At 41.0% G+C, this 12,114-nt stretch overlaps 1 protein-coding gene across 3 annotated transcripts in view; it reads right to left on the reverse strand.

Moving 5' to 3' along the window:
* GLS (glutaminase) overlaps positions 1-12,114 on the reverse strand; it is a 607,111-nt gene that overhangs the window by 314,414 nt on the left and 280,583 nt on the right. For all 3 annotated transcript variants that reach the window (XM_069225886.1, XM_069225887.1, XM_069225888.1), the window contains exon 10: positions 8,585-8,651. In XM_069225886.1, the coding sequence (XP_069081987.1) occupies positions 8,585-8,651 (67 nt within the window). The remainder of the gene's footprint in view (positions 1-8,584; positions 8,652-12,114) is intronic.

Here is a 12,114-nt window from a genome sequence, read left to right on the forward strand (position 1 = left end):
CTTTGTAATCCAAGATTGTAGTATGCAACTTTTTCCTCCCGGGACCAAAATGTTAAACTAATAGTGTTCAAGAGCTGGTATCCCACCCTTACTGCAAAGGAGGCTGGCATAATTTCCACATTCAGATAAAGACAATGAAACTGAATTACTTTGATTACGATCGAAAGGCTTGAGTAATCATGGGCAATTAGAAACAAGACAATACCTGCAGTGTGTTTTATGGTTATAATGCTGTGCCAAGTACATCCAGAGGGCTATTACTTAAACTTGCTGAATAAAGAAGACCATACAGCCGGCATCTCTGTGAAAGCCCTGTGCTGTGAATACTTTCTGGCAGCTGAGTTAGCACCATTTGAAGGAGGGAAACTAATCATTCAGACAGAGAAAAGCAACTGAGAAAACCACTGAAACCACTGATTGACCAACAGAACCTAAATGGGGGTTTAAAATTCAAGCTGCAAGCCAAGAGATCGATATAAAAACTTACATCAGGATTCACAAATCCCACGAAAAGCCTAAGAGATCTTACTGCAGCTGTAGAGAATTCGAAAGTGGACCCCTGGTTCACCTTATTTGTAACAGACCAGCCACAAACCGGCATATTAGCATTTTCTTTTCTCATAGCAAGCTGATCAGGAATAGTAATCCCCAAGACTCGGCTCCCAGCCTAACAATATGTGTACAACATCCTCATTAGTCTTATTGGTTCGTCTGGCTTCAACTTTTATGTGCATGCAGATGACACTGATCTTAAGGCTGAATGGAAACTCTGAAATCACATCCCTTCAATTCTCATCCTGCCTTTAGGAAGTCGCTGACTGGGTGAGAAATAACTCTGGTACTTAACAGCATTAAAACTGAAGTCCTTATGGAAAACTGAATTGTGGCTCGCCTTCTTAGGTCCCTTACTCTCTTCTGTTGAACATGCAGAAACCTAGGAATCAAATTTGATTCAAGTCTGAGCTTTGAAAAAAAAATGTTCAATCCCTTACCACCTCTTGCTTTCATCTCCTAGCAATCATCAGGAAAATTCCTTATCAAGAAAAATGCTGGTCCAAGCCCTCACAACATCACGGCTGGACTGATGCAACACATTTCTGGTGAACCTACCTTCCTACCTCGTGCATAAACTGTAGTTGGTACAAAATCCTGAAGCACATCTAGGATTAAGAAGGAGTGCACAATCTCTAACCATCTGAGACAATTATACTGGTTAACCATCGCCTAGAGAAGTCTCTTCAGACCTCTCTGCCTCTGTTACAAAACAACGCATGACACAACATCAAGCTTCTACATGACATATACAGGGAGTGCAGAATTATTAGGCAAATGAGTATTTTGACCACATCATCCTCTTTATGCATGTTGTCTTACTCCAAGCTGTATAGGCTCGAAAGCCTACTACCAATTAAGCATATTAGGTGATGTGCATCTCTGTAATGAGAAGGGGTGTGGTCTAATGACATCAACACCCTATGTCAGGTGTGCATAATTATTAGGCAACTTCCTTTCCTTTGGCAAAATGGGTCAAAAGAAGGACTTGACAGGCTCAGAAAAGTCAAAAATAGTGAGATATCTTGCAGAGGGATGCAGCACTCTTAAAATTGCAAAGCTTCTGAAGCGTGATCATCGAACAATCAAGCATTTCATTCAAAATAGTCAACAGGGTCGCAAGAAGCGTGTGGAAAAACCAAGGCGCAAAATAACTGCCCATGAACTGAGAAAAGTCAAGCGTGCAGCTGCCACGATGCCACTTGCCACCAGTTTGGCCATATTTCAGAGCTGCAACATCACTGGAGTGCCCAAAAGCACAAGGTGTGCAATACTCAGAGACATGGCCAAGGTAAGAAAGGCTGAAAGACGACCACCACTGAACAAGACACACAAGCTGAAACGTCAAGACTGGGCCAAGAAATATCTCAAGACTGATTTTTCTAAGGTTTTATGGACTGATGAAATGAGAGTGAGTCTTGATGGGCCAGATGGATGGGCCCGTGGCTGGATTGGTAAAGGGCAGAGAGCTCCAGTCCGACTCAGACGCCAGCAAGGTGGAGGTGGAGTACTGGTTTGGGCTGGTATCATCAAAGATGAGCTTGTGGGGCCTTTTCGGGTTGAGGATGGAGTCAAGCTCAACTCCCAGTCCTACTGCCAGTTCCTGGAAGACACCTTCTTCAAGCAGTGGTACAGGAAGAAGTCTGCATCCTTCAAGAAAAACATGATTTTCATGCAGGACAATGCTCCATCACACGCGTCCAAGTACTCCACAGCGTGGCTGGCAAGAAAGGGTATAAAAGAAGGAAATCTAATGACATGGCCTCCTTGTTCACCTGATCTGAACCCCATTGAGAACCTGTGGTCCATCATCAAATGTGAGATTTACAAGGAGGGAAAACAGTACACCTCTCTGAACAGTGTCTGGGAGGCTGTGGTTGCTGCTGCACGCAATGTTGATGGTGAACAGATCAAAACACTGACAGAATCCATGGATGGCAGGCTTTTGAGTGTCCTTGCAAAGAAAGGTGGCTATATTGGTCACTGATTTGTTTTTGTTTTTGAATGTCAGAAATGTATATTTGTGAATGTTGAGATGTTATATTGGTTTCACTGGTAATAATAAATAATTGAAATGGGTATATATTTTTTTTTTGTTAAGTTGCCTAATAATTATGCATAGTAATAGTCACCTGCACACACAGATATCCCCCTAACATAGCTAAAACTAAAAACAAACTAAAAACTACTTCCAAAAATATTCAGCTTTGATATTAATGAGTTTTTTGGGTTCATTGAGAACATGGTTGTTGTTCAATAATAAAATTAATCCTCAAAAATACAACTTGCCTAATAATTCTGCACTCCCTGTATGTTCTCCTGTTACTCTCTTTCATGTTCTCTACGGTTAAAATCTAATCAAAACAGCGAAACACAAAAAAACTAGATAAGGGGTTGATTGACGCTTGTTTTGACAGATAGGGTGTGGAATGGCATGTCCATCTCTCTTCGATTTGAATCTAATTTCTCTAGCTTCAGAAAGGAGTTAAAAATTTATCTGTTTAATAAACAATGATTGATGCATGACACCTGCTTTTATGGTGTTCGTTCACAAAAAAGGGGTAATATGAGGGAACCAGAAAGAGCATACTGCAAAAATTCCAGAAGATGCCTACCTGATGGAGCAAACATACCACCTTCTCCACTGTCTAGTGTAGGGAAACGAAGGGATTGAATCATTCTCATTAGGGAAAAAGGTCACTAAAGCTGGAGAGCACTATCTCACTAATGTTCATTCACTGACACGTTGGAAGTTCAGATCAACTAGCAGGATGGAAAATCTGATTCCTAGAGGTACAAGATGGACTGATTCATCAAACAGATGACTGATCTCTGAGTCACCTAATGCAATGATCAAGGTGAGTTGACATGTAGTTAGGAAAATTACAGTAATGAAATTGCCAGTCCCCATTTGGGGGAGATGGGAGCTTTAAGGGTTACTGGATCTCAACCACAATGGTTGATGTTGTTCGGCACTCATGTCCCAGGGACCGCCCTACAGTGCTTCTGCAAACTTGGCCAATTACAACCCTCCCTGCACCTGACTCACAGGGTAGCGGTGATATAAGGTGTCCAAGCCCAGCATACAACAATTACTCAAAAAGACACAATAACTTCAGCATCTAGCCCAGTATTAGTATTTTAAGAAAATAAAGTTCTTTTAATCACACAGCAATACTAAATACTACACAATCCGATTGCTTATACAAGATAGTGTCCCTGGGTGCGATCCTCCTTTGTGATACTACACCAGATTTTTTTTCACTAGTCCCTAGGGGATGTCCCTTGTCAGGTTGGTCTCTTCATTGAAAATCAGGTAAAGAATGAATCTAGCTCAGGTTTAGTCTTTATGTTTCCCACAGTCAAATGCATGCTAAGTTCAAGATCATTTTTGAGTCTTACACCCTGTAATGAATTGGATAGGTAATGGTCTGTTTCAAATTTCTCTTGAGCTGAAGAGGCAAGCCACTATGCATGTGTGATGCTGAGGCCAAAGAAGGCAAGGATTTGCCAGCTGCTGGGTATGCCCACCCAACTCAGTCCTATGATGCCACAGCTCAGGTGGCACAGGTGGGAACAAGGCAGCCTCCTTCTCTTTCTCAGCAGGCCATCATGCATCTGGGTGTTTCACGCAGCTCCTCAGCACCTCATGCAGAAAGGGTAAACTTCAGGTAATGTCCCCTTACCTCTGGGAGATTGGTTGTCAGGGAGACACCAGTCTTGGATGTGGAGCACTCCCCTCCAAAATCATAAAGGAAGGACCTGAAACTGAAAAAAGTTGGGTAGTTTGGGTTCCAGTTTTATATATATCTTCTAAACACGGGCTGGAGATCCCCATCTCAAATTATAGAAATAGTTTGGGATTGTTCTTCTTTCAAGTGTACTCCTTAGACTTCTCCCCAGAGACAGACTTTGCGAAAATGATTGTACTCACAGCAGGTACCAATAGAGCAGTCTCCAACTTACAGTACTTGCAACACGGGCACAATGAGGTTAAGGTTTATGCACTTGGCTGCCATCAACCCAACTAAAGGAGTAATTCGGGTCAGACAAAAGGACAGCCTGACCTAGAAACTTTCTCATTCGCACAATGGACTGCTGCCCCACCTCTCAAAACCTACCATCAATGGCAGTGTTCAGAATGATTAATCAGCAGCTCCCTGTCAACAAACAGCCTCAACAAAATGTTTACGGTATCTCTGTCTCCATGCTCATCACTTCTCCCTCCAACCAAGGAATGCACTCAATACACTTGCACTCTCTGACTTAACAGTCCTCACTGTCCATCATGTGCTATGCCATGCCAAGGGCATTCAAAATAGGTCCCACTGGCCCATTACCGAGGCTCACTCACACAGATGGTCTATTACAGCATGTGTTGCAAGTACTACGCGTGTATGCATTTGACATACACCCAGGATGCCAAAATAAGGGTCTGGGCTCACATAGTAGCAGACCTTTAAATAAGTAAGAACTGTAAGACTCAATCCCAGTGACACAGATAAAAATGTCTGGTTACACTGCTCTACACACTGTACCAAGGACATGGATAGTGGTACTCCGCTCATAATAGGAGGAGCTTGGTGCACCCACCACCACACTCAGGTCACAGGACAGGTCCGGAACCTCACAAGATTGGAGACAGGAAAGGCCTCTGTGCACACACTTAGATCAGCATGACATTAAGCCCAATAAAAAGTATGGATACCAAATACACGTGCAGTTGGGCACTCAGAGTAGGGGAACATGCTTGTATAGTATGCAGGGAACATTCCCATCCAAAGACAAGGCATTACAATTTCCACCTTTAACCATTTCCTGTGGTTGCAGTGAACTTCACAAACGTACAATGAAGAATCAACAATCAATGTTCAATGTAAATAGGTCTGGCTCATAACTGAAATTGCCTCTCCAGTCACTGGTGAATTAAGACAACAGTTAACTCCTCATACATGCATTCTGTCAACCCTATATGCACACAAGCATCTGTTCATCCTCTCATGACACGTGTCTTGCATTCATGCACTTACTCATCCACAATAATAACGACAAATACATTTACCAGTACATGTAACATAAAAAATAAAAAGTAGAACGAAAGGAAATATACTGCTGTCTAAATGTGGCGGGCATATCCTTCCACCAAACAATAAGTAAATAATTAAACACAGCAGCGGCCAGCCATCTTGGAATTGCAATGTGCACAAGATAATTGAATTTAGGTTCCGACAGCCACCACATTTAGGTAAAATGTGTCAGCCATCTGTGAATTGCAAATAAGTGATACACTACACACAATACCATTCCAAGATGGTTGCTCAGTAAACATCAAAACAAGGAATGTAGTAAATATCACAACGGGCTGCCATCTTGGAATTGTACTGTGCACATTGTATCATTTGTGTACTGTTCAAAGAAGGGCAACATGTTTCTAAATATGGCATCCATTTTGGGACAGTTAAACTATAATACAATACTGGCAATATCATTCCAGCATGGCCAGGCACCTTAGAAGCATAGGCCACGTGGCATATGGCATACTGCAGATGGAATGTGTGGCAACCATGCAGTAATAGGGAGCTGCTGGGTGCTCTTAAAAATAATTTTTGAAAAAAGGACTATGAAAAGACATAAAAAGGAAAAAGTACATTGAGGACTGGCCTACCAGCCCCGGCACTGAAGCACACTTATTTTCAGGTTGCTGTGCATATGATCCAGCGAAATGAAAGGGTAACACAGGGTGACTTAGGTGGGGTGAGCCACGGCCCCATGCACAATCCTTTTCAACCATGGTTTATCAGAGGGGGTAACTAGCACCTAACTAGCACCAAAAGACTTGTCTAACATTATAATATTTGAGTTCCCATATAATGAAATACCTCTTTACAGGATTCAAAACCCTGTAATGACAAAACCTGCTTAAAAGTCTATTGACTTGATTGTATGTTTTACGTCAGAGGTTCTCAACCTTTTGGCTTCTGTGGACCCCAAATGTATCATCACTAGAATCCAGGACCCGCACTGAGTCATTATTAGAGATAAAGGATCCCAGGCTTAACCATTTTCTATAATGTGACCCTCAAAGCAATACACACAAATAGAAAAACGAACATACACCAAACAAATATTAAAACATTTTTTTAATTAATAATCAAATAAGGGAAACGTTCACATTTTCTATTTTGTGTGTCTATTTGTGCATTTGTTTTAATTTTAATTTAATAATTTTAATATTATTCAATTCTATAAAACAATGATGGCCATCCTGAATAGGCATCAAACCAGATGTCCCTGGACCATAGGTTAAGAACCACTGCTTTATATAATAAATAAGCCAGGCCTGCTGACTTTGTTGTAATTTTTCAGAATAAGTAGATGAGCCCTATAGCATCTGATAAAATCTGTCCCACTGAACTAATCACAGTTATAGCCTTTATCACTGACTTTATCATTGACTTGTCACCATAACTAAAGAAGGCCTACTTTAATATGCATAAGCTTTGCCACAATCAACTTTCGGGCACACAGTCATAAAATTACTATTATGTACACAATTGAAGCTGGCAAACAATATACAAAACATCCTAAAAAAGTGATTAACAAGGTTTCTCACAGTACCTCTCTTAGAAGGTAAACATTACCATATTCCTTGTTCACTATGTTAATCTGTGACATTATATATAGCAGAATTTCCTTTATATACACTTTAATATAGTGTAATAATAATCATCTTTAAAGGCCTAAAGACTCTAAAGTAAGCTTTTCACAACACATAAGTCAGGCCTACTGCCTTTGACTTAACTTTACACAATAAATAGATCAGACCTATGACACCTGGCATTACTTTTTCCAGTGACTCGACCAGATCAATGTTGGCTTGCCACAACAACCAACGAAGGCCAATTGTATTAAGCCTGAGCTCTACCGAACAAGCAGCCTTTCAGTGGAAACACAGCCGTTATGCCTTAACAAAAGCTTGTAGAGAGGTTGTACAGATGACAATCCACATGTGGCCTGGGCCTAAGCCAGTCTCTTAGTACTTTTCTTGAAAAATATTTTCTGGTCATCACATAAGGTAGTATACTAAATACAAGTTGTTGGTACCCCTTCCAAATTGTGATTCAGTACCAGATGGTATTTTGGTTGCAAAACTTTGAAAAGTTAGCGCCCCTAAAGTGAGTATTTGTAAAAGGTCATGTTTGGATATTTCCCCTTTGTGAATTGGAGTGCACGTTTCAGGTAGCAGACAGTGGTTCAGAGGACCACTGCCAACTTTCACTGAAAAGTTTTAAAAATGAACACTGCATGGAACTTTGCGAACCAATCTATCAGTATAGGTAGATTCACAAAATTAGATACTAGTTTCACAAAATTAATGTTGGTAAATTGTGAACACTTTTCGTAATCACTATCTTGATGGAGAAACTATGGTGTGTTTGAAATTGTGAAATTTGTTTCTAGTGGAATTTCATGAAATTCTATGAAATTTTTTAAAAATTGCACTTTTATAGTGAAATGTGGTTTGCTGGTACCTCTATTAATTATTTTACTATGCCCCTTACTGTGCCCCTTGCATAAACAGTCTTGTGCGATACTGGCAAAAGACTGGCTCACCTAGAAAATGTCTCTCAGCAAGATGTTTTTTGTGCAGACCAGAATCCCGCTAATATCTTGTAAGACAATATTCAAGGTGCACATACGCTTGGATAAAAAAAGTACCATAAAAATCACCTAATGTGAAAAAAGTGTTATGATATACCAAGAAGAGACTGGTTTGAGCAGAAAATGTCTCTTGGTCAGTTGTTTTCTGTGTGAACCAGTCTCCTAGTGGTATCTTGCAAGACGTTTTGGGCGAGGTGTACGCTTAAGGTAAAAAGGACCATAAAATCACATAATTTGAAATTTCAAGACATTTTACAAAGTTTACCAGCAAAATAAAAATTTCACCCAGGCTTATTTCTGATCAGCAGAAAGTTCATAAAAAGACTACATTTAAGATTGCCAATCAATTATAAACGTAGATAATGAAAACCTTTTTTTCTTTTAAGTAGTATCCAATTGCAAAATTGCGATCTCCGCTTTCTCTTTCAGACTGGAACCTAAGAAATACAAAATACAGAAATAACATTTAGACTTGATTGCTTGGTTCACCAGTTTACAACATTATCAGAACATTACAGGTAGAGAAGAAACTTATTTGGTGAGAAGCATGCATATGCTGCTGTTTGAAGTCGTCTCGCTTGTAAAATGTAAGGAAAAGCCTATGTTGCACCTCGTTTGTAAAACCCCAATGTCATGAATCAACTGCTCCAAAAACCCTTTGGAGTACGCAGCAGTGCCATACTGGAGTAAGTCACTATGGAAGAAATGAACTGCTTACAAACGGATATATGTGTATATATATATTTTTTAAGAACAAAATACCTTCGCTCTGCAGCATAACTTCGGGAAAAAAACAAGCATTTGCAATGCAATAGGTCTCGCATTTGCGAGAGTTAGAACTATTGCCTTTTCTCACTAGGCACCTCCCATAAACAAAACAGGTCCAATCAAATGAATACAACCATGGATATCTTGAAAAGATTACATCCCTTTATTAAATTTCACCTCAGAGTCTATATGAAAGTGTCCTAGTGTAATGTAATCCTGTGCTTATGCAAATTGCTCCAATGCCATGGAGCTGACTTTGCACCATATAAAAAATTGTGAACAGGGTGAAGGGGATGAAGGAGGAGTGAGTTGGGCCGATGACTTACAGGAAAGAAGGGGTTGGCAAATGAAACTAGAGAAACATTACAGTAGGGTGACTGCAATAATTAGTTGTGTCTGTTACAGTTCAGCTGAGTTAGAACAAAGCAGTATTTTTAAATTTATAAATAAATGAAACTGACCTGGTGTAACGCAGTTCGGTACTCATGTAAAGTGCTACAATGCCCTTTGGATAATTTTGCACAGCTATATTAAGAAAATTTCGAGCTTAGTGAGATGCGATAGTAGCAGTGCTTGAAATGGAAAAATTAAAGTGCAGGTACTCTGTGCCAGAGTACCTGCTTGTTTCCCAGAAGTGCTGGTACTCTCCAATTAAAAGTATTACGTTTTTCTTGAGATGTGCCGGTACTCTCCCTCTCAAAATAAAAAAGTGCCGGTACTCAGTACCGGCCCATTTAAAGCACTGGGAAGGAAACAGTCCGTAAAACTATGCACTCTTATGGAGTGCTACACTAGAAAATAAGGAAAAGTAATTGTAAATAGCAGCTGCGGACCACGTGTTGCGGGTAGGGGCAGTGTGTGATTGAGAGAAATGCACAACCAAGTTAATTCACACATGCACACGTTTGACCAAAGAATGAAGCAGTTGCGGGCATTATCAGGTCAGCCATCGCTGTGATGCACCCCATAGATGGTGGGAGACGTGATGCAGAGGAGATACAGACGGACAGTAAGTAACAACTGACGAACAGCAGAGAATAGGGTTGTGAATCCTCTCTCCCTGTGGAACGAAATCACTCCACCACAAGAGCCAAACACCGCCTCTTGCGGAAGACTGAAAGCCCTGTTTAAAGTCAGCCGAACCCATTCACCCGGTCCACTCGTGTGAGTGCTTGGAAAGTGCCTGTATGTAGACATAAACTAAGGACAACAGTTCCAAATTAGAATGAATTTATAGGAAAAGGCTTTGGCTACAGATCGTCATGCAACAACTCGCGTGCGCAGAATCATTGTGTAATTTGTGAAAATTCTTAGTGGGATGATTAGAAAACGGCACAATATATTGGTTTTAAATGTGTAAAAACACATTTTAGTCATTCATTATCTTATAAAGTTGTTAAGGACTAATTTACTTAATTGAGACAACATTCTGAGTATGCCAGTAACGAGAACCCTGTGCAGCTGTAGACCACAATGGAGCTTGGTAAGCAGCCCCAAAAATAAACATGTTAATGTAAATATTCACCAAAACTGTACCTCCTAGAAACTTCGGTAAATTACATCCTAGAAAGCCAAACGTTATGTCAGGAGAGATCAACCACAACGCTGCAGAAATATCGGTTTGAGCAAAACAGAGTCAAAAGTCGCTTGGATTTTACTCTTTTTGGAGCAGCATAGCTTTAAGAAGCCTTTAACTCTTTATGATTAAATATACAGAATAAGAAAATTCCGCAAGAAATATGATTAAAAATATGTTGAAATAATTCTGAAAAGGCTGAAGGTCTTACTTTAATGTTAAACTGCCAGCTGTGCAGCACGGATCATATCTGTTGAAAACGGGAAAGGGCCTGAGGGATGGGTGGGTGACAGAACCGATCGCAAAAATGTAAATACCGTGGTGGGGCGGAAAATATACCATCAGCTGAGCTCCTACACCGAGACATGCCAAACGCAACGCAAAAATGTTAATACCATGTGTGAGGAGAAAATTAAAATGCCGTCAGCTATGCACATTTAGAATGAACACAACACAAGTAAACCCCTACCAGCTGGGACGGTGGCCAACTGTTGCCCATGCCCTTGGGGATCGTCACGGGGATATTAAGGACTCCTGCAGGCACACTGGGGAGGAGGGCACAACAAACACTCTGGCACTCACTGAAGAATCATCCCCGACCAGCTTATCTTCAATTTAAAGGCACAGGCAAACGCAAGCGTTTATTAGGAAAATAGGAAAAACAGGGTTTGGGGAAGGAGGGGGTTGACACGGTAAGCAGGGGATTGGCACGAGGAGATTAAGTACCTCTGCTTGAACGCAGGGGAGGAGGGCGCAGCAGGGGTCTAAGTCGCATCAAAACGAACGAGCATTTTCAATGCAACGGGTCGCGCATTTGCTCGAGTTAGAGCTCTTACCGTTGTAAACTCCTAACTGGACTTTTCTTGCCACACTAATAAAAAGAAAAAAATCAGCAGTGCGATTGCGCTGGGGTTTATGTAGCGCGATCAGGCTGCATTTTTTTTTTCATTTGTGTGGCTGAGATCAGCGACGGGCACTGAATGAGCAGGAAACAATAAATAAAAGCATTTGGAATGCGATGCTCTCGTGTTTGCTCGAGTTAGAGCTCCTAGCGTTGTAAATTACTGAGTCGGTTTTTCTTGCCACACAGACTGAAAATGAAGAGAGCGAGGGCGAGCTGGCTCTGGGAAAGCCCCCCTCTGCTGTTGGTTTATGTTTACAGAGGGAGCTGGTGGGGAAGAGGGACTGAACAAGCACCCACACTGTTAAGGTGAAACAGACAAATGCCCCAAAAAAGTCCCTTACAGAAGAGATAAACAGGACATAGCGCAATTACACAGTACTTTGTGTTGCTCCCAAAGTGAAAAAAGGCAGGACAAAGAGGCAGAACTGACCACTAGCAAGCAAGGATTTTTTAAGGATACTGCAACTAACAAATCAAAATGCTGGAACTCACTCTACTATATACTTTAGTATACAGCAGGCCGAAGGCTATCGCTTGACCTAAAAATGGAACCCTCTCTACTCTAAAACTGGACTGCAGAAAAATCGAAAAACAAAGAGAGACTAGTGGCCCGGAAAGACCCATAGGAATGTTTACCAGTCATTGAAGAACA

Source organism: Pleurodeles waltl, chromosome 3_1 (genome assembly GCF_031143425.1).
Source record: "Pleurodeles waltl isolate 20211129_DDA chromosome 3_1, aPleWal1.hap1.20221129, whole genome shotgun sequence".
Classification (NCBI taxonomy): Eukaryota; Metazoa; Chordata; class Amphibia; order Caudata; family Salamandridae; genus Pleurodeles; species Pleurodeles waltl.